At 62.1% G+C, this 20,328-nt stretch overlaps 1 protein-coding gene across 3 annotated transcripts in view; it reads right to left on the bottom strand.

The window, feature by feature from the left end:
• The window catches only part of SDK2 (sidekick cell adhesion molecule 2), a 201,357-nt gene that overhangs the window by 12,735 nt on the left and 168,294 nt on the right, over positions 1–20,328 (bottom strand). The window contains exons 30-41 of one of the 3 annotated variants that reach the window (XM_059671070.1): positions 20,011–20,212; positions 19,080–19,183; positions 18,549–18,619; positions 17,616–17,751; positions 16,174–16,230; positions 14,855–14,956; positions 14,620–14,735; positions 11,759–11,945; positions 9,202–9,339; positions 6,268–6,429; positions 3,571–3,696; positions 648–812 (exon numbers count right to left, since the gene is read on the bottom strand). In XM_059671070.1, coding sequence (XP_059527053.1) covers positions 648–812; positions 3,571–3,696; positions 6,268–6,429; positions 9,202–9,339; positions 11,759–11,945; positions 14,620–14,735; positions 14,855–14,956; positions 16,174–16,230; positions 17,616–17,751; positions 18,549–18,619; positions 19,080–19,183; positions 20,011–20,212 — 1,566 coding nt within the window. The remainder of the gene's footprint in view (positions 1–647; positions 813–3,570; positions 3,697–6,267; positions 6,430–9,201; positions 9,340–11,758; positions 11,946–14,619; positions 14,736–14,854; positions 14,957–16,173; positions 16,231–17,615; positions 17,752–18,548; positions 18,620–19,079; positions 19,184–20,010; positions 20,213–20,328) is intronic. The other 2 variants (XM_059671072.1, XM_059671071.1) reach the window with 2 other exon arrangements.

The following is a 20,328-nucleotide window of genomic DNA, read 5'->3' on the forward strand; positions in this document are numbered from 1 at the left end:
CAATCTGGCAAGGGTGGGAGTGTGTGGGAGGAGGGAGGCGGCGGGGGTTGGAAACTCCCCCGTGAGTAGAAGCTCTGAGGTACATGTCTGCCCTGGGGGAAGCGGCCTTGGGATTAAGTGGTCAGTGCTTAGCTTTGGGGTCATGGGTTTTGGTCGTAGAGGCCCCTTCTGAGCTGAGACACGCCGGACGGGGAGAACGGGGAGAGGAGAAGGGGAGATGGCAGGCCACCCCACCGGGGCCCTGCTCCATCAGCTGGTCCAGGCCTGTCTGTGTGTTCTGTGGGCCGCTGACTGTCTGTTTGGGGCTCGGTTTCTATGGAGACACACAGTTTATGGCCTGGCGCCCTTGAATCTCCTGGCTGATGAGCTCAGGAAGCTCCCATGTTGGGCCCACTGATTCGTCCACAAGCCGGCTGGGCCCCCTGCCCAGGGCTTCGAAGTCCTTGAAAAGGAACCCACAGGAGCATTGTCCGTCCCCAGTTTCTTCCGAAGCTGAACCCTGACTTGGGCCCTGGCCCAGGGCTGTTTCGGGGCACTGAGGGGACAGGGCATTTTGGGCCCCATCCCCGTGCTCCCAGGGCTCTGCTGCCTCCCCTCCTTCCCCACTGCCCAGCCCCTGCACCCCTCACCCACAGGCTGGTTGGTACCTGGCACCGACTGGGAGGGGCTGCTGGGGGTGCCGAAGCCGTAGTCGTTGACTGCAATGACCCGGAAGTCGTAGCTCACGCCTGGCTTCAGGATGTCCATGCTGAACGTGTAGGAGGTCACCTCCTTGGGGATGTCTTTGATGAGGATGTCCCATAGCCCCTCGTCTGCAAGAGCGCAGAAGGGAGGCCCCCCGTGAGGGAAGGCCCCAGCCTACCTGTCGCTCCCTGAGAGCGGCCTGTCAGGTCACCTGTCAACTCCACTCCCCAGTGCGGGGGTGGGGGTGGGGTGGGGGTGCGCACCCAGGAGGTCCTCAGGAGGTGCCAGATACTTTTAGTCTGTTTGTTAAGATGTCTATAAAACATTAAACATGTATAATATGCAGAACAGATTGCAACAAGCAACCCAATATCACCATCTAGACCAGTGATGGCGAACCTATGACACGCGTGTCAGAGGTGACACGTGAACTCATTTTTTTGGTTGATTTTTCTTTGTTAAATGGCATTTAAGTATATAAAATAAATATCAAAAATATGTCTTTGTTTTACTATGGTTGCAAATATCAAAAAATTTCTATATGTGACACAGCACTAGAGTTAAGTTAGGGTTTTTCAAAATGCTGACATGCCGAGCTCAAAAGGTTCGCCATCACTGCTCTAGACAAAGAGATGAGCCTTTTCAGCCCTTATAGGCAGAATTCTGCATATTACTCTTTAAAAAAATATATATTCTTATTGATTTCAGAGAGGAAGGGAGAGGGAGAGAGATATAGAAACATCAAGGATGAGAGAGAATTGATCGGCTGCCTCCTACCTGTCCTGCACTGGGGATCCAGCCCACAATCCGGGCATGTGCCCTTGACCGGGATCAAACAGTGACCTCCTGTTCATGCTGACTGGGCCTGCGTATACTTTTTCCATTGCATTGCAAAGTGCTCCTCAACACTGGCTGCCTCAGATGTCGTCACCTGGTGCCCCCTCCTGTACTTAACCAGGCCCCCATGTTCCTGGTCCCCATCCCTTTTCAAAGCACACACAGCAGTGGCATCAGACAAGAAGAGGACTGTGTTTGAACAGCTGCAGAAGGGATTGGGGTGACCGTGAGGGTTTGGTCAAGTTGCCTGGATTTGATGGGACCCATCCTCAGGTTCCTCCATGCTGAGGATCAGGGATCAGAGGAGTAGCAGGGACCAGAGAGGGCGGAAGGGATCCCCGTCTGTACTCCACCCATGTTGTCTCCAACTTTTGAGCTCTTGACTTCCCTCTCAGCCCCCCAACCCCCACCTTCCGTCTTAACTATTAGCCCAAGATGAAGGCAATGGCTCTTCACCCTTTCCCACAGCCTGCCATCCCCAGCACCAGCCCTCCGCCACGGCTCTGAGTCCTGACCCTTCCGGGGATCCTGGCTCGGTCCCTCCTCTTACCCTAGTCCTTGATCCCGCCCGTGTGGACCAACTCACGGCCCCCCAACCCGGAACACCAGGCCCCACGCCAGGCCTCCCAGGAAACAGCACAAAATCAACAGGCCGGAGTCCATTCTGGAGCCGACATTCCACAGCCTGGCACCCTGGCCAGCCAACTCGGGTGGAAAAATCAGGCTCGGGCCCTGGTTGGGAGAAGCACACGGCCGTCTCCAGGCCAACTCAGCAGCGGGCACTGGAGGGCCGGGGCGGGACCATCTGGAGTGGGGAGAAAGCCAGCCGTACGCACACCTTCCGGCTACAGGCTGGCTCTGAGCGGTATGTGTTCGCTGTCGGTGACTGTAATCATGCGCCTAAGATTAGGGCAACGACGGGGTGGGAGCTGCCTCCTGGAACCCCTGAAATGAACTGCTGGTACTGAGATGACTAGGGCTCGCCTGCCCCAGGGAGCTAACAGCAAGTCCCCGGGATGCTCTGATGCCCCCTTAGAAGTGCCACCTCCTGCCATGCCCGGCTACTTCCCATTGTGCCTGCCACTTTCTGCTCCTGCGTTTAGTGCCTCAGCTTCAGTGGCCTCATCACGGGCCCATGGAGGACCAGGACACTGCCTCCGGCTCTGCCGGCTCTGGCTTCTCTGATGAACTCCTAGCAACGGGGAGCTGGCAGGGGCTCGGCGGGTAAGGGGAGCCGGAGGCGCAGGTGTCGCGGCGACCGGACCGTGAAACGGGAGCGTGCGGAGCAGCCCCGGCAGCGGCTCAGCGGCCGCTCATCTGCTGATGGCTTGGGAAGTTCTTGTGATTCGATTTCAGGCTTGACAGGACAGGTTGGGGCGGTTACAGGAGCTGCCAAGCCAGTCCTGAGGGCGGAGACGGGCCTTAAAGAGGCAGCTGGGTCTCGCGGGGGGGGGGGGGGGGGGGGGGACAGCCGGCCTCCTTGGGGGGCGCTGGTCAGTGGGGCTGCCTGGAGGGTGTTTAACCTCTGGGAGCTCAACTCTTTGCTCCTCTGGGCTCTTTTATTATTTTTTTTAATCCTCACCCGAGGATATTTTCCCGTTGATTTTTAGAGAGAGTGGAAGAGAGAGAGAAAGACAAAGAGAAACATCGATGTGAGAGAAACACGAGCCCGGACCGGGGCCCAGCCTGGGGAGGAGCCTGCGACTGCAGTACGTGACCTTGACCGGAATCGAACCCGGGACCCTTTGTTCCGCAGGCTGACGCTCTATTCACCGAGCCAATCGGCTAGGGCTCCCCTGGCTTCTTGGACGACCCTCCACCTGAGTGGGTCCTCACCGGGTGCTAGGTGCAGCTCTCTGGGGACTTCTGGGGTGATCTTTAACTAAGGGTGCACCTCCCTGCTCCCCACTCCCACAGCCACCGATAGCTTCGCCTGGAGAAGCACCCGCGCCATCGCAGGTGCCGATGACAGGAGTGCACCCGGTGGAGGGACTCGGGAAGGAGGCAGGAAGTGAGACGGGGGCAGCGGCTCAGCCAGGGCGGGCGTACCTGACGGCCTGGCCTCTATGACGTAGCGGGTGACGGGCCCTTTGCCGGGGTCTCCGCTGGACCAGTGGATGGCGATGGCGGAGCTGTACCGCACGATGATGGGCACTCCAGGCGGTCCCGGGGCACCTGCAAACGGCACACGTGGGCCAGGGATGCAGGGCACCGACGGGCACCCTGCCTGCCTCCCGGTGCCCCAGCTGGAGGGGATGGCCCGCAAAACCAGCCCCGCCCGAGTCCCGGGAAACCCTGCAGGGTGAGGCCGGGGGAGTGTGTCTAAGGCTTGCCCTGCTGATTCTTCTCTGTGTCTTACTCCCTCTTTCCCCCCAATTCCAAGTTTCAGGGCAGGAGAGGGACCTTGGGGTGATGTCAGAAAGGTCCCTGGAGCAGATTCAGGAGACCCGGGTGCCTAGTCCAACCCAGAACCATTAGATGGGTGGCTGATCAGTTCACATAGCCCTCCGGTGCCTCAGTTTCCCCACCTGTACAGCCTTTTGGAATGCAAGGCCTGAAGGGATGTGTCATGGGGCAGTGGAGGCGGGTAGGACAATGGCAGAGCGGGCCCATGATAGGGGGAGGTTGCTTTTGGGGGGCTGAGTGGGCCCCTGACATCCTCCCTCCTGGCCTATGAGGGTACTGTCCCCCCCACCGCCTGTCTGAAATCCTCCAGCGCAGCCGCACTGGCTGTCAGGCAGGGAGGGGAGGAGGCTGGGCTGCAGGAGGACCTGGGCCCTGCTGCTTGGAGAGGGAGGAAAGCCGGGCTCCAGGGCCAGTTCTCCTGGCGAGGCAGGCGGTCAGGTAGCAGCCAGCCCGGGAGCCGGAGCAGCAGGCAGCTCACTTGGTAGTAAGAGGAGGGAGCCGGTTTTCTCCGCCACGGGTCCCGGGCCCTTCTGTCTGGGGTGTCCTGCAGCACAGGCCAGTGCCTGTCCTCCGGCTCCCACTGTCCCCCTGGGCCCCGACCCTGAGTGCTGTCACTCATTCGACGTGCAGCCCTGCCTGCTCAGAGCCGGGCACACAGTAGGTGCTTCCTATGTGCTGGTGGGGCCAGGGAGCCAGTGATGGGTGACTGGCTGCTGAGCGAGGGCGGGTGGCCCTGGTGGACGCGAGTCCAGCTTCGGATGGAAGATCCCTGGGCCCAGGAGCTGGCGGGCTGGACCGGAGGCCAGGGACTCAGTGACAGAGCTGGGCAGCCCAATGCCCGCCCGCGCCCAGTCCCCACCCACGACCGCGTTTCCTTCCTTCCTTCCCTCATGTGTGTCCTGCCCGCAGTGGGACAGCCCCAGGGAGGTGTGCAGGGTGGGGCGGGGCTTTTAGGACCCTGAGTTCTCGCTCAGGGCTGAGAGACGGAGCGGTCAGTCATCTCCTGGACCATTGTCTGGCTTGGGGGAAGGGGTGGGAGGAGCATGGGAGCTGCTTTTCCTCCCTGCAGACCCTCTTCACTCACACCTGCAGGAGGCAGCTTGGCTCTTCCTTAACCCCCTCACCCTCCGCCCTGTACTTCCTGTCCCCTGGCCTGCCTGGCCTGCCCCCAGGACTCAGGTTAGAACAGTCTGTCCAGATGGGCATCTCCTGTCCCCATGCCACTGCTCTGCTGACAGCTCTTCCTGCTTTTGTTTCCCAGGAAAGCGGGCTCAGGTGAGAGGCCCACAGGGAGGGGCAGGGGCAGGGCAGAGGGGGGCCGGTGGCTCCAGGCGGCTCTCCCTGCAGCCCTGCGGCCTTGTTCCCATGGAGCCTGAGCCACACAGCTCTGCAGAGCCAGGGGCGGGAATGGAAGGTGCCCAGAAAGAGCTGGGAGGGCAAACCCATCGTGCAGGTGAGCAGCGGGCAAGGCGGCCTCTCAGGGCCCAGCTCGCCTTCCAGAGGCCGGGCTAAGCCAGGCGCTGGTGCAAGGAGGCCTGGTCCGTGGGGCAGCGGGAGGGAGGAGGGGAGGGGAGGGGTTTCAGGAAAAGTGTGGGATGGGCTGTGCTCTCTCAGGAAGGGAGGGAAGAGAGTGGCCTGGGAGGCAGGTGGCTTTGTGTTCAGGAGGGGACATTCTGCAGGGGTGACAGGGACTTTGGAGAGCTAAGCCCCAACCACCCCCCAGCCCAAGGACGACCTCAAGAGGTGTCACAAGACCCAAGCCAAGCCACACTTCCTCTCTGGCCCCTGGCGCTCCCCTCCCTGCCCCTCCCCTCCTGCCTCAGGTGGGTGCACTGCTGTGCTGCTCCTTTCTTCCCCTCCCCCCAACCTTGCCAGCCTGTCACCTCTGTCCAGGAAAGAGGCAGCCAGCAGAGTTGCCTTCCTGCCTCCCCCACCCCCACAATCCGTGGTTCTCACAGCGGGTGCCAAAGAGACCCACTCGGTCTTGCCCAAATGCACATTCCCAAGCAGATGCTCAGAGATGCTGATTTCCTGGGGCCCAGGAACCTGCACTTACCAAAAGGACCTCAGGGGTTCTGACCTCAGCGGCACCCTGAGACACGTCTGATGTTATGGGTGACCCAGCCCACCTTCTCCCTCAACTCCATCAACGCACTGCACAGGCCCACGCTGTGCTCTCGAGGTGCGGTGTGTCTGCCTGTGTCTGCTGTCCCCTGGCCCGGGAACTCCACCGGGGACCCCATCTTGCTCTTCCCGGTGTCTGGACACCCCCTCCCGTGTGGGGGGCTGAATGCCGTGTGTGGAGGGCGGCAGGTCCCAGGCCCGCCGATGCTCCCCTACCTTCGCCCGGGCCCGTGGTGACGTTGGCCTCGATCTCGGGCCCGTAGGTGAAGGTCTTGGCTCTGATGCGGAACCGGTAGGTCATGCCCTCCGCCAGGTCCTTCACCTTTAGCCACAGGGGGCTGTTCCCCTTCACATCCACCGTCACGATCTTGCTGACTCCTGGGGGGAAAGCAGAGGATGTGGGCACAGCGGGTCCAGCAGGGCCCTGGGGGCGGGGGCAGCGGACACCGCCAGGGCCAAAGCCCCTTGGCACGAGGCCAGGCTGGCACCCTCGGGCACACAGCAGTGTCTCCCAGACTGATTCTCAGGCCACAGTCCTCCAGACTGTGCTTAGGAGAAAGGGCCCCACGGCTGAACCGGCTTCAGAAAGGCTACATACTGCCTGCCTCCGAAATGACCACAGGTCCTTTTGCATCTGGAGGGAAAAGCAACGCACCATCCCGCTTAACTTAATAATTGTGCCGCAACACATTTTATAGCCCATTTTTGTTCCCCTTGTCACATCCTGCCAAACTCCAACTCCAAGGACCATCTTTCAGGAAGTGCTTCTGTGAAGACAGAATAGCCCAGAGTTGGAGGGAACACACCTGCAGCCAGCTGAGGACAACCTGAGCCCCTACAGCCAGGACAACCTGAGCCCCTACAGCCAGGACAACCTGAGCCCCGACAGCCAGGACAACCTGAGCCCCGACAGCCAGGACAACCTGAGCCCCTACAGCCAGGACAACCTGAACCCCTACAGTCAGGACAACCTGAGCCCCTACAGCCAGGACAGCCTGAGCCCCTACAGCCAGGACAACCTGAGCCCCTACAGCCAGGACAACCTGAGTCCCTACAGCCAGGACAACCTGAGCCCCTACAGCCAGGACAACTTCAGCATAGCCTGGGCTTCTAATGACAGAGAGAGCTGGGAGCTCACACCAGGGTCCCCGTCACTGCACCCCAAACTGTGGCAATTAGAGGGGAGGCCTGGATGGTTTTCAGGAGGTGAGAGTTGGCGCTCTGTGTTTCACAGACCCAACCCTCCTCCTCCCTGCCAGTTGAGCTGGCAAAGGTTAAACATCCATGTCCTCCAGGCAACCCCACTGGCCAGCACTCCGTCAGGAGACCACTGTCCCCCAAGAGCCAGGACTGGCTTTCAGCTCCCATGTCCACTGAGCACACAATCACTGCTGGGAGACTGGCTCCGCAGCCTGTGGGCTGCGCTCAGACCCCAGCACTGGCCCCAGGGGCCTTGTGCATGTCCCCTAGCGTCCGTGTGTCCTTCCGCTGAGTGAGGGCATCTGTCGCATCTAAGGCTGGATGTTATGAGGCTAAAAAAAACAGCAGAGCACCTGCCACGTGGTAGGTGCCTGATCTACGCATTGAATAAAGTGCTGAGTGACAGACGGGGGCGGGGGGGGGCGCTCAAGAGGTGCTTCCTGCAGGAATGAGGAGATCTGGGGGTGACGTGGGGATACGCCCAGGACCGGAGCAGCAGCTCTGGGTGCCTGCTCCTTGGCCTTTCTGAGCAAACCCCTTACCCGCATGGGCCTGGGTTTTCCCCGAGGAAAGGGGTCCTGGGTGCTCAGGCGGCCTGCTGACCTGAGCCCAGGGCCGAGGCACCCACCAGGGGTGCAGACGCCGCGCCGGCCAGACTGGGTGTCGCCTAGCCGCACGCAGGGCTGCAGGATCCTATCAGCTGGGCCATCACGGGGCAGACGGGAATATGGGAGGGCGTGGGGACGTGGGGTCCAGACCCTGCTGGACAGAGGGACCAAAGGCAAAGCTCTCACACCTCTCAAGGGCAGGCCGGGTGGAGGCCACCATGACGAGCACGCACCTGTCCCATCCCCCGGCGTCCCCTCCCCGTGACCTCTGTCCTCTCCTTCCTGCCCTTGGGAGAGATGGCCCCTTTCCCGGGCCTGCACCTGACCAGGTCTCCCGGGGCTGGCTCCCCTGCTGGCCCAGCACACAGTGCCACTCTGCAGACAGGAGGCTGCTGGCACGCAGGCAGTGGCGGTGAAGACTGAGGGCCATTGTTCCCTGGCTGACCCAGAACTGCTGGCCAGGTTCAGTTGTCAGGGAGGGGTGGGAGGGAGGGGTAAGCCCAAGGTGGTCACCTCTGGCCACCAGGGTGCCAGCTGGTAGGCCAGCCACATCCCCAAGGTCTTGCTGGGCTCCCGAACTGGATGCAGGCCGATGGGAGCCCAGTCTCCTTCCCGCCTCTCTAAGCCACTAGCTGTGCTTCTGGGCTAACCCACCTGTGGGGGACGGGAGTGGGCCAAGGTCCCAGCCAGGGCCTGGAGGGTGGGGCGGGGCAGGGGCTACAGAGAGGCTCTGAAGACAGCCCAGGGTCAGAGGGAGAACTCTGAGGTCAGGGTTCATGATCAGAGGCTCACAGAGGGAGCGGGGTGCAATGCCCCCCAAACTTGTGCATCCTTCTGGGGAGAGGCTCTCGTCTTTCATCAGATTCTCCAAGCGGCTCCTGACTCCACGGAAGGCAGAGAAAGCTGACCCCAGAGAAAGGCTGGACCTAAATTCTTGGGGGCATGCCTGGGCCAGGACCATGAGGCACTCCCACCCCCCGCCATCTTCACGGGCTGACAGAGACCTGTCTAGCTTGGGACGCTGTGTCTCTCCCAGGTGTCCCTTCTCCCCCCTGCCTCCCTCCATGCCTCCCGCCACCTGTTGCCTCCCCGCCGACTGCCATCGACTTTCAGACAAGAAGAGATTGAAAACTTTGATCTGGAAGTAAGGAGACCTGGGCCGCTCCTCAGCCTCACCCCCAACTTGTTTCACCTCAGAATTCCCCTTCCCTTGTCCCAGCCTGTTTTCTATTTAGAAGCTGGGAGGTGCTGGCCACATGGACTGCAGTGACGGCGAGGGGACCCCGGCTGGGAGGGAGCCACCTCGAGGTGGGTGTCAGGCACGCGCTGGGGGCCCACTCACCGTCCACGGGGGTGCAGGGCTCGTACACCAGCCGGTAGCCCTCCAGGACGCCGTTGGGGAACTGCGGGGCCTCCCAGGACACGTTCACCGAGGTGGTGGTCAGCTCGCTGAACTTGACCGAGCTGGGAGCACTGGGGGCTGTGGGGGAGACAGCACAGGGTTTTTTCCCTCCTCCCCCCGACTTTCAAAGCCCCATTCAGCTCCCAGGAGCCAGCAGGGGTGGGGGCCCGGGAGGCAGAAGAGAGCAGGGGCTCTGACAGGATGGGGCAGGAGGGGTCGCCAGGGGTCACGGGACCCCCCTCCTCTCCACTGCATCTCAACACTCGCTTTCCAACCTCAGACTCCAAGAATTCTTTGCCTAAAGTTAGAGAACTCGGGTTCCTCCTGCTAAGGGGCCCCTAGCCCTGGCTCAGAGCCCGGGCCCAGCCTGGGTCCTGCCCCGGGGTCTCTGCGGGGCCAGGCCGTGTCCTGGTTGTGTGGGGGCATCTCTCTCAGCTTCCCGGGGAGAGGGCAGGGGTGCCTGGGCCTCAGAGCATCAGGCAGGCACTGAACCAGATGGCAGAGCCGCCGTTTCTCTCGTTCCCAGGGCCGGGCTCGACGCCCAGAGACCACGCTGTCACTCGCAGCCAGAGCCAGGGACAGCCAAGCCCCTTGGAAGAGCCGCCTTTCTGGCCTGAGGACTCAGGAGCAACCCAACACCATGGGGGTGGGTGCTCCGGGGGCGGACGGGAAGGAAGCCTCCATGGGTAGCATCCCGCGCTGGCTCCAGCGGGATGGCCCGGCTATTATTGTCAGGGCCACCCCCACGGAGCCGGAGCTGACCCTGACCCCGCTTCCGCCCAGCTCCGTCCAGCCCGGGACAGGCCGCCAGCGAGCAGCCTTTGAAGGAGGCAGGCGAGCTCAGGGGCCCTTCCGGCCTCCGCTCGGCCGGGGGGACGCGGGACAGAACACGGCGTCCTGCTGTGTCTGTGACACGGCTTCCAGGCTCCCGGGGGCTCACACCCGGCTGACGACACCGACAGAGAATGGTCAGGACAGGCGGGCGGACAGACACACAGATTCTCAGAGCCGGAGGAGGGACGGGGTTTTCCTGGAGCCAGACTCGTCCCCGAAGAAGAGAAAAGGCCACTTACAGAATGGGAGGCAGCAGGTCGGGAAAGACACTCAGGGAGGTCAGGATGAAAGGCGGGGGTGCAAACCCGCAAGGACAGAACTCCGTGACAGGTCAAGGAGGGGGCCTGGCGACGGCTCGGGACAGCACAGATACCCTGTCTCCAGCCTCTAATGCCCCTCATCCGGCGGGGGACCCTGGGAGGCATCCCGTCCAGGCCACCCTTGTTCACCATAGCGTAGGGGCACCCCTGCCCTGCCCGTCCCCAGCGCTTCCGAAGGCTCAGGTGCCATCTGCCTGAGAAGTGACTGTGGACAGTACGCAGAGGGCGGATCCGCCCCTGTGGCAGCAGGACCCCTACCTCGTCCTCCCCCCGGCCTCCCGGCCTCCCTGCCTCCATCCTCTCCCCACAGCAGTCTGTCTTTTGAACAGCGGTCACAGCCATCTTTCAAAAACACTATCTATCCCGGCCGGCGTGGCTCAGTGGTTGAGCGTCAACCTACGAACCAGGAAGTCACGGTTCGATTCCCAGTCAGGGCACATGCCCAGGTTGCAACTCGATCCCCAGTGTGGGGCCTGCAGGAGGCAGCAGATCAATGATTCTCTCTCATCATTGATGTTTTTCTCTCTCCCTCTCCCTTCCTCTCTGAAATCAATACAAATATATGTATATAAAAAAATAAAAACACAAACCAGGTCCTGTTGCCCAGCCGCTTAAACCTGCCAACGGCTTTCGTCACACTCAGATCATCCCGACTTCCTCCCCCGGCCGCCGGACCCTCCAGAACAGGCCCCCGTGTTCTCGCCAGCCACCTGGCTTCCTCTCGGTCCCTCTGATCCCCTCCAGCCTCCAGACCTCGGCACCGCTATCCCCTCCGGCCGGAACCCCCTCCTCTGGCACCTCCCCCGGCCTCTTCTCCCTCCTGTCAGCTCAGATGTCACCCCTCAGGGACGCCTCTGCAGGCAAACCTGCCCACAGCCACCTGTCCGTCCCCTGCCTCTGTCCTCCGTCCCGGCACAGCCACCAGAGGTTAATGACCTCTGTGCGGTGTGTGATCTGTCTCCGTCCGCGGGGTGGGGGGCTGTGGTCCCAGCACCTGGCACGTGTAGGTGGGAACAGGCAGGGAGAAGTGGGCTGGCTGGGCCTGGACTGGCCATGGGCAAGGCGGGCTACAAGGGCAAGTAGGGGGGGGGGGCAGGGGCGGGGATGGGGCGGTCTAGGGGCTCTCCCCAAAGCTGGATGGAGAAAACTTCTCTTCTGAGCATCCCATGTTGGCCACTTAGGGGCTGTGGAGGGCATCCAGGGGCCTGGGTACCCAGCCCAGATGTCTCAGGGGGTGGCAGCAGATGGCTGCCTCCAATCCCATAAGCCCAGCGGCCAGGGCCAGAAGGTCCCTCCTCCACCCCCCCAGGGCGACTCCTCCTCCCCCTCCGCGGTCTCCCCACCTGCTTGCTGGGTCTGGCCCCGGGTGGGGGTGCTCCGAGGCCCTTCGCCCGCGGCGTTGAAGGCCGCCACGCTGACCATGTAGGTGGTGAAGCCGGTCAGGTTCTTGAGCTTCACGCCGTTCTCAGCCAGGAAGAGCGTCTTCACCCGCTCGGTGAGGTTCTGCCGCCGGGCCTCCCAGAAATAAATCTGTGGACACAAACGGTGGGGCGGGCGGGGGATGGACAACCCGGGTCTCAGGACACCTGCACTCGAGCCGTCCACACACCTGGACGGGAGGTGTGAGTGACCCAGGAAATAGCGTGGAGGCATTTAAGAGCGTAGCAACCCTTCCAGAACCTTCCTTTTTCTAACGCTACAGTTTCTGCTTGTCTGGGAACCCCACGAGGGCACAGGCCTGCTGTGTGTTTATAGTGGTGCCGGCAGGACCTGCCATAGAAGGTAAGCGCGGCGGAGGGTGCACCCCAACCAAGAATGGGGTGCAAGGACCAGGAGGTCGTATCGCCTGGGTGCTGGGTAGGATGCAGGGTGTGCTGACACGTCCCACGGGCACCCTGCAGTTTGCCACGCCAGCTGCAGAAGCCGGCGGGGCTGGAGCTGCCTGATCCTCAGTGCACCATTTCCTAAGGCTCTGACTGCTGGTGAGGCGTCCCCGAGAGCTCCCCGCACCGCCGCTCTGAGTGGAGGATTAGCGGGCCTTTGTCGCCACCTCCCGGCAGAAGCGGTTTCTGAGGCGACCGGCCTAATTTCTCCGCTGGCCTGGAGGAAGCTCATCAAAGTGGGCAAGAGCTTACCAAAGCGCCCCCGCCTGGCGGGTGTGAATGCCTGCGCCAGCGGGAAGCTCCATCATCCAATGGCTCGCTAACGCTTGTCGCTCCTCCTGCCCTCACACCCCGCATTCACTGCGTCAGCACATTTTGCCGGCTCTACCCTTCACCTGGGACGGGAGAGCAAACCTTGCCGCAAGGCTACCGCCCCATCTTAGCTCAGCCGCCACCGGGTCTCACGCGTGATGTGCCTGCTCCCTTCAGACAACTCTCTGCACGGCAGCCAGCACAGCCCTTTACAGACCCAAGTCACCCACACCCCTCCTTTTGCCCCAAACCTTCCCTGCCTGTCACCTCGTTCAGAGTGAGGGCTGTGCGGCCCCGGTCCCTGCCCAGGCCCACGTCCCATCATGCCGCGCCCCACGCACTCTGCGACACACAGGGCTCTTTGCTGGCCCACAAGCCAAGCAGCCTCTGACCCCAGGACCCTTGCTCTTCTCTGTTCTCTTCCTGGAATGCTCCTCTTCCAGGTCCATGTGATTCATGCCCTGCTATCCTTCGTTTTTCCTCAAGGGTCAGCTTCCCGCTAAGTCCCTCCCTAACAAACCTACTCACACGTTCACACCCCCCCTCGGCCTCTCTCGCCTTAACCTGCTTCATTCACCACCACCTGGAGCTGCCACTGGTTTTGAACGTCGCCCGTCTCCTTCCCCTACGGTTTACCTTCACGTGGACCGAGAACACGGCTGGACACAAAGTAACTGCTCAGTAAACAGGCGTCACTGAAGGACAGTCGCTGCAGGGACGGGCCTGCCTGTGCACACGGCACAGCTCGGCCTGACCCTGATGCAGTCCGTCTCAGCTGTGCTCACAGCATGTGACCCTGACACACGGTTCATGGCAGTGGATGTGGCTGCTCATCCACGCCTGGGAGGTGGGAATTCCATTTCCCCGGTTAACATCCGTGGCTACGAGGTTTCCCCGAGCGCGCAGATGTCTGCGGGGTGGGGTGGGGTGGTGCGTACGGAGTCTGCGCACCCACATGCTTCCTGGGTGTGCACATTAACCGGAGACTTCCACACCTCGACCGCCTGGTGGCTGCCACACTTCGCAGGCCCCGCCCGGCTCCTTCCTCCTCCCTGGGAGGCATATGCTCGGGCGCGATAGTGAGTGTTCCCAGCTGGCACTCCCCGGCAAGGACTCCAGGGGTGTCATCGTCCTTAGCGCTTCCTTGGCAAGATGTCTTTCCTCCTCTCTCCCGCCTCCTTCGCCCCAGATGGAAAGAGACGCCTACTCCGGATTCTGTCTTAAACCAGGGCCCCCGGCACTAACCAGCCCCGTGATGGGGTGAGCCCTGCGCCTTTTCGGAGACTCCGTTTCTGTCTGCACAGTGAGGGCTGAGCCAGGTGAACACGGGGCCCCTCGTGGCCCTCACACGCCACACCTGTCATTGCCTGGGCCATTCTCTGGACACGCGAATGGGAGGCAGGCTCCAGTCATGGCCTAGGGCTGTGTCCCAACGACTCCAGCTCCTCTGGTGGCTGTGTGCTCAGCGCTTCCTCTCCGCCCCTGGTGGAGTGGCGGCCAGCACACCTGGGGTCTGATTCTCTGCCACCTGCTGTTTTTGTGACCTGGCCGGGCCCCCGGAACTGGGCCTCAGTTTCCTCATCTATACAATGGGCACACACATGGATCATCTACCAGCTTCCCAGGGCTTTCAAGAGGATGAAGGAGTCCTCAAGGGCTCCGTGACTTGTGCGGACTAACGGACTCCTGCCCTAACAGGTGACATCAGTACACATTTAGAACTAGTTTTTAAATAGAGATTTGGACAGTGGCCAGCCAATCAAGCATCAATGTAATGAGGGTTGGTCAAATAGCCGTTTTGCATGGATCTGATGTTGGCGCTGGGGGGCTGGGAGGGCGAGGCCTGAGTTCCTGTGTCCCAGGACGTGCACAGGCGGGGGTACTTTTGTCCCAGCTGCACGATAATCCTGTGGGCTGTGTACAAACAGCAGGTGTAGACCTGGGGGCCTCTTCCACCACCGACTGTGGGTCACCCCCAACCCCCAGCCTGGCCTTTGGAGCGCCCGTACCTTGTAGCCCTGGATGTCTCCGTTCTGGCTCTCCAGCGGGGGAGGCTCCCACGTCACGTCCAGCTGTGTGGCCGTGGGGCCGTGGACGGCCACGTTGCGGGGCGCCATCGTGGGCACTGGAGGGCATGAGGGGAGGTGAGTGTGCGGAGCCGGTGACTCCCGGGAGGAGAAGGAGGCGGGCTGGGCCTCGTGGGGCGGGAAAGGCGGGCTGGGGCCCCGGGGCAGCGGCACTCACCTGCCTCCCCGACGAAGACCTCCTGCGGGGCACTCAGGGGCCCCTCGCCCACGGCGTTGTACACGGTCATGCGGATCTCGTAGCGCCGGTGCTTGTTCAGGTCTGTGGTGGGCGAGAGGGGGGAGGGATACTCAGAGGTCACGGTCCTGCAGGGGACGGAGCCATGGAGGGTGGGGCTGTGGGGGAGGCTGGATGGTGCACCCTGTGATGCTAGTCCCTGAGTGGAGACTCAGGAAAGAGCAGGGAAGAGGAGGCCTGGGACCTGGACCCACGGGATGCTGGCTGGCTTCCTGGCCCAGGGGGACCCTAGGGCACACGGTTGAGACTGAAAGGGGCACTGGTCATGGTTGTGTCGAGACACTGGTGAGGACCAAGGCTGCCCCGGGCACACCGGGTCAGGGGTCACTCCTTCCCTGCCTGTCCTGGGTCACCGGTCACTCCCCTGCCTGTCTGGACACACCGGGTAACGGGTCACCGGTCACTCCTGCGCCACATGGCAGATGCTAGAAGTTTCCAGCACCAGCTCCTGACAGGGGCTCAGCCCTAAGGGAAGGGGCGTATTGGACGTGAACTCTGGGCTAAGAAACCCTGCGTTTTCCCCGGGTTTGGGGCACCTGGGTGAGATGCCTGGACAGTGGCTGGGAGAGAAGCAGGAAATTGGCTCTGACATCCTGGGTGGGGACGCTGTCCCTGTCGGGGGCGCGGCTGACTCCCCATCTCCCTTTCTGGGTGCACATTCTCCCTTCTGGAGTGGGAGTGGGGAGCGGGCCGTGCAGCCACCGGTTGAGGAAGGAAGGAGAGGGACAGTTCAGTCCTACAGAGTGGGGGTCCCTTGTCCAAGGCCCTAGGACTTCGGGGAACCACAGCTGGGACTTGAGAAACAGGCCATGCGCAGGCAGCAAGGTTTCCTGGTCCCTGGAGGGAAGGGGGGGTGGGCTGCTCCCTCCACGGCTGGGTCTGGGCCGGAAGACAGAGCCCAGCTGCAGGTGCCTTTGCTGGGCCAGCTGGGGCGGCGGTGACATGGACACCTGTGTGGCCAACCAGCCGAGCCAACAGCTCCCATGGTGGCCCCACCGTCCCCCAGCCCAGCACACAGACCAGAGCTGGCTGCTTTTCCGTGCTGCACCCCACGGACAGAGGCCTGGGGGCCCTGCGTCTCGGTGTGTTGTGGGAAATTTGCACGTGCGAAGGGTGGTCCCATTCTTGCAGTAGCCCGAGGTGGGCGCGCCACTCGCCTGCGGCCAGGCATCCTCAGAGGCCCCGCTCCCCATCCCTGCGGAGGGCGTGGGCCCCAGACGGAGCCGCCATGCAAGACTTACTGTCCAGCTCGTACTGCGTGAGGCTGGGCCGGCTCAGGTTCCGCATGGAGAACAAGGCTACCGGGTGGGGAGGCGGAGGGAGGGGCCGGAGGGAGACAGCAGACAGCGGAGGTTAGTACACACCCCCCTCCACGAAGACCCCAATGAGGGGGGCAGGACGGAGAGAGGGGAGGGGTTCCTGAGGCTGAGCTAGGCGCCAGTGCTGCCCTGCCCCGGTGTGCGCTGGTCTGAGGCCACGGGGTACCCTGAGCCCCCGGGGGCCCAGCATCCCGGGGGACATGCTGGGGGCACCCTCTCGCCCCAGCTCATTCCCTGGCCTCTGCTCCTGCAAACCACCATCAAGCAGTGGTTGTGAATTTCCTCACATGAACCAGGAACTATTTCCTACCAGGAAACATGACTATGAATCACGGGCAATAGAAAAACCGCAAGCAAAATAAACAAACAACGCAGGCCCGGCGCCTGCTCCTTCCGAGGTTTTCTATTAAGGCGCCGGAGCTGCGCGGTCCATCACTGCGTTGTCTGCGAATCCTCGCTCGGAGACAAGGCCGGAAAGGCTCAGGGGAATTACGGGAGGAAAATTCATAGCGGAGAGGATCTTAAACGGCTCTGCCCCTCCTGCTAGCCTCTGGTTTGGTGAATGGTCCCACCTCCCACCTGGGCACCCAAAGCCTCTGGACTCCTCCCTCTCCCACCTGTCCCTGTCCCTGTCCCTGACCTGAGTCCGTCACGGAGCCCACGGCACGTCATCTCCGATACCGGCCCTCAGTCCCATCCTGAGCCAGCCACCCTGGCCCCAACCGCACGCTCTTGCCCAGGTTCCTGCATTAGCCTCCTACTGGCCGCCCTGCCTCTGGACCCCATCGCCAGCCATCATGCCACCAACGCCACCCTCCTCACCCCCAAATGCAACAGGCCATTCCCTCGTGACTCTCCCTGGGATGTCCCTCTTCCCTAGAGGCAGGCTGGGTTCTGAGGAGCCCAGAGCAGAACAGTGACCTCCCTGGGCCCGGAGGGGGCTAGGCTGCTACCCTTGGGCGGTGACCAGGCTCGGCTTTTGGTCCTCCTCCCCCACCTCAGGCCCTTTGCACATGCTGGGCTCTCCCTGTCCCGCTGGACTGGTTGCCATGGAATCCTCCATCAGTGTCAGTCCCCCTGGGAAGCCTTTTCCGACACTGGCCTAGGCTCTCCGGGGCTACGTCCTGCCCAGCCTTGGAGCTCTGAGAGGGCAGGGACCCTGTCTGTTTTGTCCACGGTGTCCAGGGCACAGAGAAGGTGCTCAATAAAGACTCGCTCAGTGACCGAAGGGGACAGGGGTGAGAGGCACACACGGGGGTGGATGGCAGCGTTTCGGGTTAGAGAGACTCCAGGAAGCTGAGAGCTTTAGGCAGGTGAGCCTGTGCCCCCCTGCCGCCCCCCCCCAGTCCCGCAACGTCACTCACAGGTCAGCTCTGTCCACCTGGCCCCTGGGTTGTTGATGCCACGAAGCGTGAAGCCCCTCAGACCCTCGTACAGCAGCTCACGGTACCGGATCCGGAAGCCCAGGAGGATGCCATTGATCTTGTCCTCGGCTGGCGGCTGCGGGGAAGGGAGTGGGGAATGGAGAGGGGCCGGGACCATGCAGCTCACCCTCCTCCACTCTGCTCTGCCCTCCCTCCCCGGCTCAGAGCAGAGACTGAGTCTCAACCAGGAAAAGGAGTCAAAATGACCCTGAGCCTTTTTTAATTCACAAGGCATGTCCAACACGGCTATTTCATCCTCGCAGCAGGCCCTGCGAGCCAAGGAAGGGCAGGAATCACCATGCCATCCCACCTAACGGAGCAGAAAGGCAAGGCTCAGAGAGGTTCAGGAACTTGCGCACGGTCACACAGCATCACTGGGGCCCAGCCTGACCTGGATCTTCTCATAGAGCTGGACCTTGCCTAGGAGCTGCCTGACATGGTCACTAGCCACCCAGAACAAGGGCAGATGTACCCCCACCACCCCCCTTTTCTCCTCCCTCCCTGCACCTCGATTGTGTCTCCTTTGCTTTCTGCTCTCGTCCACAGCTGAGTAGAACAAGCTTCGGGAGACGGTGAGCTACTTTTTATGACACCTCTCTTAAAAATCCTGCTGAAACCACTCAGCCCTTTATTTGATCCTTAATTGCATCCCTAGCGGCTGCTGGCACCTCCCTGCCCCTTTACCACCATGGCCCCATCTGCTCGTCTCTTTGGGCTCCCAGCTGCTTAGGTCACGGTCATTTGAGGAATGTAGCCCTGGGCTGGGGGAGGGCTTGGGGTACCGCCCTGTTTTCTCTTTAAGAACTTTCCCTTCAGGGGGGCTGCAGGTGGGCCGAGGTTGGTGCCTGGCCCCTCCCTGCTGCTGGGCCTCACCTGCCATCGGATCAGCACGGAGGTGGTGGTGTGGGGTGTCACCGAGACGATGGTGGGCGCTTCGTCGGGGGCTGGGGAGAGAGGCAGACAGGTGAGCTTTGGGGGCTGGGACTGAGGCCCCCTGGGAGGACAGTGAACTGTGGGCAGCTCCGCCTCAGGTCACCCACCACCCCAACTTCTGCAGAGCAAAGGGCCAGGGTGAAGGGAGAGAGGGGCGGGGACCTTGACCACAGCCCAAGAGCCCAGTGCCCCCTCCTCTCTGTTCAGAAAGCCACAGGCCTGCCCCTGCCCCTGAGGCCCCCCACTCCCATTCACTGGTTTACAGGGTTGGCCACCAGCTTGAGAGAGATCAGAGAAGAAATGCACTAGGAGCCAGGCTGGCTGTGGGTGCTGAGCCCAAGGCCAAGGCCCCCTCTGGCCCAGCAGGCCCCTCCTATCTTTGGAGGCCCCTCCCCCCCAGAAGAGGTCACCTAGTGCTCAGGAGGTACCCAGTGGACCAAGAGAAAGACACCCAAGGGTGGGGGCACTGACCGGCCTGCAGGGTGGTCAGCGGTTCCGACTCCTCACTGAACTCACTGTCCCCGATGTCATTGGTCGCTTTCACTCGGAACTTGTAGGACGTGAAGGGCTTGAGCCTGTAGGGGAACCGGGCTCAGTGAACGGAGGTTCCCTAACTGCCTTGCCTCGTCATCTCTGCATGAGGCAAGGGGCAGGGTTGTCGATCCATTGCACAGATGGGAACATCGAGGCTCAGAAAGCAGGTCTGTCACATGGGACAAACAGGGGCCAGGCCCTGAGCTCCCAGGCTGGTCCCTAGACCATGCCAGCTTGGGGTGCAGCCACACCTTTAACTCCATGATGAGCCATAGGTCCCCAGGAGGGATGGTCCCCAGGGGGGATGGTCCCCAGGAGGGACCATCTGCATATTTCTTGCCTTCAAGGAGGAACACAGCAACTCCCCCTCCAGGAACTGCCACCCCTTTCCCGAATTCAGTAAATTTAGGAAGGGCCGCAGCTCTCAAGAGTTAACCACACTTCATCTCTATCAGCCTCACTTCCTCTCCAGGCAAACGGCTTCCTTTTTGATTTACTGGGAGGAAAGTATCGCTCAAAACTCCCGGTCACGACAACTGGAGCATAAAAAATACGACCCACTAGGAATGCTATTGAAGCCAGAGTGGCGGAGAGGAGTAAAGCTCCCTATTAAAGATGAGGCTGGAGGAGCTGCCTGGCTGGGAGAAACCGCTAATGAAGGATGGAGCGCGCTTCGCTGCGGGGCTTCTAGGCTCCAGAAACGGATAATGAAGAGACCACGGTAACAGGCCCCAGAGAGAGGAGGGCGGTCGGGCCAGGGCTGCGGGGCTGAGCGTGCTGGAGAGAGGTCCGGGAGCGGAGGGGGCCCCTCGGGGCACTGCACAGCGGTCCAGGCCGGAGGCGCGGGGCGGAGATGCTGGAGACCCACCTGTCCACCACGCAGGCCGAGGCGTTGTGGCTCACGGAGGCCGAGTGCAGCGCCCACCTGCCGCTGGGCAGCTCGCGGGTCTGGACGGAGTAGTAGCGCACAGGGGACAGCCCGTCGCTGCCCGGCTCCCAGGACAGCAGCACGCTGCGCGCCTTCACGTCCTCCTGGCGCACCACGGGCTTGCTGGGGGGCTGCGGGCGGTCTGCGGGCCCGGAGGAGCAGGTGAGCCGGTGGGGGGAGGAGGAGCAACTCCTCAAGTGGGGAAAGGAGGTGCTCTGGGCTCAGGCCTGCCCCCCTGCCCCACCCTACAGCCAGCAC

This window comes from Myotis daubentonii, chromosome 16 (assembly GCF_963259705.1).
Source record: "Myotis daubentonii chromosome 16, mMyoDau2.1, whole genome shotgun sequence".
NCBI lineage: Eukaryota > Metazoa > Chordata > Mammalia > Chiroptera > Vespertilionidae > Myotis > Myotis daubentonii.